The 6,000-nt window shown below is 40.6% G+C and overlaps 2 protein-coding genes across 2 annotated transcripts; both read right to left on the reverse strand.

The window, feature by feature from the left end:
* Positions 1-142: 142 nt before the first annotated feature.
* On the reverse strand, positions 143-1,737 carry LOC121995492 (protein NEDD1-like). The gene is made up of 3 exons (XM_042549220.1): positions 1,564-1,737; positions 380-637; positions 143-283 (listed from the first exon to the last, which is right to left on the reverse strand). Exons 1-3 carry the CDS (start codon positions 1,735-1,737, stop codon positions 143-145), a joined length of 573 nt encoding a protein of 190 aa, XP_042405154.1.
* Positions 1,738-1,881: 144 nt separating this feature from the next.
* LOC121995493 lies at positions 1,882-3,103 on the reverse strand. Its single transcript, XM_042549221.1, has 6 exons — positions 3,052-3,103; positions 2,881-2,981; positions 2,572-2,705; positions 2,201-2,471; positions 2,028-2,105; positions 1,882-1,929 (listed from the first exon to the last, which is right to left on the reverse strand). The coding sequence occupies exons 1-6, from the start codon at positions 3,101-3,103 to the stop codon at positions 1,882-1,884; spliced, it is 684 nt and encodes a 227-aa protein (XP_042405155.1).
* Positions 3,104-6,000: the final 2,897 nt, after the last annotated feature.

The raw sequence follows: 6,000 nt of genomic DNA on the forward strand, positions 1-6,000 counted from the left end.
AATACCTTGTCACTTGATGGAGAGAAGCAAATACCAGTTGTTGGGGCAGAATGCTGTTTCAACCAAGAAACCTGACACCAAGAGCCAGAGTGAATGGAGATCAATTTTTTAGTGAATGCAGGGAACAAATACAATTTCTCCTTCATTTTAGCAGATTAAGAAATATTATTTTACTAACCTTTGGTCTGCGACCAGTTGTATCCCAAATATGAACAGATCCATCATCCCCAGATGTTGACAAAAGATGTCGACTAAATTGAGAATAATCAAGTACTCTTAGTACCTGAAATCGCATCACCGATACAGATTCATGTTAAACCAAAAAAGATGTTAGTAGAGCGAAAGTTTGGAATTTTCAAAATATTTGACAGCCAATAACCTGCCCATTTGGATCCTTGAGTTCAGCCCGTGTTCCGGAAGCAAGATAATGAAGTATGAGATCCCCCTTCTCGTTGAAGGATGCTAAATGTTCATCTTTGCAGTTGTACATTACACCTGTAATTGTGTCAATATGACCACTCAACCGTTTGATGCACCTTTTCCTCTGCAGGTCCCATATTTTGACAATATGCCCACTTCCTCCAGAGCAAAGATATCTAGAACTTTTATTACTAAAGCTGATACAATTTATGGATTCCTACAAAATAGAGAAAAGTAAAAAAATCTTTAAAATGTTTGATATATTATGCACTCATAATTACACAGATAAGAAGTGTTTTTATTACTTAAACCCATGGCCATATTGTCATTTAGGTCCTGTTAGGCATCAATCAGAATCGGTAAGCTTACTAAAAAAAATACAGGTATAGTCACCCAGACTGCGAGTATGCACTAATTTGTCCCTAATCACAACAAGGGGAAACAAGGCTCAGGAGCGGTACTTAGCATTACAATGAAACATACAAAAATAACGTAAAGGATTCATATTATTACAATTGCAAATATCGAAACACGGCACAGTCATAAAATTTCTCTTAATTTTTACCATCAAGTGAAAACTTGCAGAATAATCAAGCTGTACTCATTCTATGTTTACAAGCAACATTTTCCATGCTCTGCACTCAAACGCAAAGAAAAAAAAACTACCTGGAAAAGGAGAAAATCTAGCTTTTAAGTCTCTTATTTCTTCAATGTGTAACATCAGAATAAGCAATTTTTGCAAAGTCATCAACTGTAAAAGTCAAAGTCAGACTTTGCTATATTGGCAGACATTGCTGTACAATTAGATGAAAAGAAATAACCTACCTAGCAAAAGAGATATGCTAGCTATTTTCTTCTTATTTGTTCAACATGTATGCTAAAATTCATAAGGGAGTCAAACGAACAATCACCATTGTTCGAAGAAAATATTGATGGAAGAAAATACCCAGACACAACATAGCAAGAAGGTGGCAATTTCTATCGTGCCAACAATTCCAGTGCTTTTCTTCCAAGAGAGACAGAGAGACAGGGGGGAAAAAAATACAGGCAATGATTTGAATGGCATCCGGGCATCTGTAAATTTCCAGAAAACCATATGTATTGATCACAATAGAACAAATTAATGAGCAAACAATGAGCTACCTCAATGTCATCAGCAAGGTCGCTGCCGTGAGAAGGAAAGGATCCCATACTTTGGCCATTTTTATTCCAAAGTGATATCTTTTTATTGTCACCAGCACTAGCAACCACTAGGTCTGCACGAACATAAAGATTAACCTTTAGTAAGATTTTCCCACCGTAAAAGTCAGCCACCATCCGCTGGATTAACAAAATTAACTAAGTTATACAAGATACAAAATAAATTTGAATGATGAGTCATGGGAAAATTAAATTCTGACGGAAAAATTCCAATTCGATCATAATCAATGATAGCAATTAGTATTACCTCTCCCTTTTGCTTCATTCTGAATCACTCTCCATGGACATGGCCTTTAATCCTCTTCTCCTCTGCAAATTATGGAACAGGAAACAAAAGAACATGAGATGTGAATGGGATGCAGGAACGAGACGAGCAAATTAGTCGAAGGTAGAGAGAGAATTTCTACCTTTCTTGATCCCTTCTTCTCCCTGACTACATACCTCTCCTGTGAGAGATCTGACAGCCATGCTCCAGGACTTACCAACTAGATCGAGTTTGTCAAAGAAATTAGAGGAAAAAATTAGTTTTTTCGACTGTTTGATCTTAAAAATCAGATTTTTGGAGGGAATGGAAGCGTACGAGTATGCATTTTTGGACGAATTTGGATCTCTTCTTGGGTCGCTGCGGCAGCTTGCACCCCTTCATCACCATAAAGTCCTCCTCCTTCTCCTTGTTCGACAGTGAAACGAAGAATCGAGGTAGAGAGGCTGCCGAGGCTCTTTCGTCGGCGTTCTCGCCCTCGCATACCAACGCCGCCGATCCCCTGGTCGTGTAGCAACGGTCATCCTTATCCGGCGACGACGAGACAGATCGGGAGTTATGGTTCTCGCTCCCGGCCGATTCCGACCTCCTGTGGATAAATTCGAGCAGTGGTTACTTCCATATCTCACCGCCGACACCTCAAACTAGATCAAACCCTAACTTTTCCGGATCAACCTCCGATCTATTACCTGAGGGGATAAAGAGGCGGGTGCAGGGGGGACTCTTGATCTGCGATGCGGCGGACATTCCGAGACGCGATTCCCCTCCGGACGCCAGATTTTGCGACGGATCCTTTGTCCCTGACCTTGATGCGGCGGAGGCGCTTGTGGCACCCCCATTGCAGAGTGATGCGAGGACCGTTGCAGAGCCCATCACGGCGGAGGAGAGATTGTTTTTGTTTTTTCCTCCTCCTCCTCCTTCTTCATTCTTCTTCTTCTTCTTTCAAACAGGTAAAGGAAAGTGCTGCAAAATCTAAACTCGAGAGTAAAGAAGCATACACAGAAAGCAACCACCACTCCAGCCACGTAATCGGAGGGCAGTTTAATGGAGGCACTAAAGAATCCATGGAGGTAGAGATCTTGCGACGCAAATGCAGCACCTGATCACAGAACAAGGTAGGTTCAAAGATGCCCCTTTCTTTTTTTTTAAAAAAAATCTTTTAACAGAACCTATTCGTTGGTCGAGGGAGAGGTGGACAGTCCGGCCGTCGCCGTGAAGCATGAGGTTGGAGTCTTCAAACAGTTGGGTGTAGCCTTCCTCAAAGGAGATAGTGGCGAGGTTGGGCAACTCCGAGAGGAAAGCAGCCTCATGGGAAGGGAGCAGAACCGAACACAAAAACAGGAGGAAGTAGAAAGGAAAAGATAAAGTATGGACTACCGGAATGCGAAGAAGGCCTCCTCTTCTCAACCAAATGGAGGAGTTGGAGGAGATGCGATGTGGTTGGACGGAGAAGCAAGTTCGTCGTGTCTTGATCCTGATCGGGAAAGGATCTAGGAAGGGGGAAGAGGGAGATGAGGCTGAGAGAGATGGTCGGAGGTTTAGGTTTAGGCTGAGAGAGATATCTCGGTTTAGGTTTACGCGAGAGAGATGGTCGCGCGGAGGAAGGGGCGGGATAAAGATTTAGGTTTGGAGGGAACTTCACAGTGTGTAGATTTTGGCTTGTGGGGAAATTAAAATATTTTATTTTGGTACATTAACATCGGATTTTAAAAACCGATGTTAAAATTGGTGTCTATTAACGAAAAAAAGGGCGCTCATAGACATCGCATAAAAAACCGATGTCTATGAGCTAAAATCTACGGTCATAGACACCGGTTTTTAGAAAAACCGATGTAAAATACTCAAAGACATCGGTTTTATCCTAAAACCGTTGTTGTTCCACTGATGTCTATGAGAGATTTTGTTGTAGTGCCTGCATTGTCCATGTCTACATGTCTTTCTTGTATTGTCAAACATCGAAACCATGACCAAGGTTTACGCTTGGTCAAATAGGTCAACCTTGACCTACTGGAAATTGCACCAACACAAACATGTCTGGAGGACCATGTTTGACAGATAAGTTGAGGTAAATAACTGGAGGAACGATAATGAGGTCAGGTTCCTGAAGGGAACAACTAAGGTCATTGATCCAACTGAAGAAACCGGGAAGGTTTCCACGTTGAGATCAAGACAGTTCTACTGTCTAATATTACTCATGCATTATATATTACTATGCTAACCTTTGTGTTGCAAGGATACTGTGTTTAACACTGTTTTACATGAACGGCCGGATCGGTAGACCGAATGCAAGGATCGGTCGACTGAACCATGATGACTCAGCATAGACCAGTTCATCAGCATCGATCAAAAGCAAAAGGAAATTTGAGCTGATCGGTCGACCGAACCAATTAACCATTAATGCAACATTAAATGTAGATCTCGGTAAATTTCGACAAACAGGGAAGGAACCTGTTCGGTCGATCGAACAATCATGACACTTATAAAAAGGAGCTCAAGGTCTGAGGCTGGGTAACACTTTCTGATTATCTGAAAACTCTCCTCTGCGTAAGTTGATCGTGCTACAAGTCATCTACAATTCTTCAAGCAACTCTGTCTGGAAGTACCGACCGAGCTTCATCCTAAATCAAATTGTTGGTATATTCTTTTTATTAGCTTGCATTGTAATTAACTCAAGTAAAATAGTAGGTTGTTACTATCTTGCTCATTTATACGATCTGCTTCTTTCCAAGGATTTCAAAAAGAATGGTTATAGTGGATTACCCATCGGTGCGATCAAGGATCGCGGGCCTTGGAGTAGGAGTCGACCTAGACTTCGAACCAAGTAACCGAACCAGTCATTTACTTTCCGCTGCTTACTCAAATTGTTTTTAAAAACGAAAAGAAAAGTTTTTTAAGAGTGCGATATTCCCCCCCCCCCCCCCCCCCAATCCCCCCATCGCACTCATCCAATCCAACAAGTACAAGAGTTGATGTTTAATTTCCTAGCTTCAGGGACTTTTTTATAGCTCCTAAAAATTCTATTTAAAGGTTTGAGGGTGCCTCCCAAGGGGTGGAGGGAGCCTCCAAGGCAAGGTGAGTGGATAAACCTTTATCCACTCGCAAACGGTCAAGTAGACTAGTGTTGGAGTGTATACTGAAAGCCTAAGCTTTGTAAACATTCATTATGAATAAAGAATCACATTTGGTCAAATTGTCTACATTTAGTTGTAGTTGTTCAATTAATTTATATTGTAGATAATATAGTATGTGGTGCCACATACAGAAGATGATATTATCAGTACCTTATAAATTATAAACAGTAGCTCGCGACCAAAATGGAAAGGAACAAACCATTAGAAAGTCGTAGTGTAATTAGGTATCAGTTTATCTTAACTGTATAATTACACTAGTACACTCAGAGTGTATTGAGTAGGACCATTTGAAGTCGTTTCTTTTATACTGACTTTATAAAGAAACAAAGACCTCGGTTATTATGGAAGTGTGTGCTCTTAATCCTAATATAATAACAAGCACATATATTTGATATTTATTTCTTTAATTTATCAATGGGTGAGATTTAGTTCGATGAATCAATAAGCCCGATAAGTTGGGAAATGGTATCACTTATAATGTGTGTTGTTGATTATAGAAGGAAACTGTGTCCTAGAGATACTAGGTTGATAATGTCCTTAAGAGGAGCTCATAAGGATTGTCATGTTAAACCCTGCAGGTGGACTTAGTCCGACATGATAATAAGGTTGAGTGGTACTACTCTTGGACTAAGATATTAATTAAATGAGTTGTCAGTAACTCACTTAATTAGTGGACATTCGATATCTTAAATACAGGGAGACTAACACACTCATAATAAGAAGGAGCCCAAAAATGTAATTTGGGATTGGTGCGGTAGTTCAATAATAGTTCTCTAGTGGAATGAATTATTATTGATAAAATTAAGTTGTGTGTTCGGGGCGAACACGGGATGCTTAATTTTATCGGGAGACCAAAACCAATTCGTCCTCTCGGTCCCTATCGTAGCATCTTATTTATAGAGTACTATACCCACCTATACCCACTTTCTATACCCACCTAATAGGGGTCGACCAAGCTAGCTTGGGAACCAAGCTAGGGCCGGCCTA

Source organism: Zingiber officinale, chromosome 6A (genome assembly GCF_018446385.1).
Source record: "Zingiber officinale cultivar Zhangliang chromosome 6A, Zo_v1.1, whole genome shotgun sequence".
NCBI classification, from domain to species: Eukaryota; Viridiplantae; Streptophyta; class Magnoliopsida; order Zingiberales; family Zingiberaceae; genus Zingiber; species Zingiber officinale.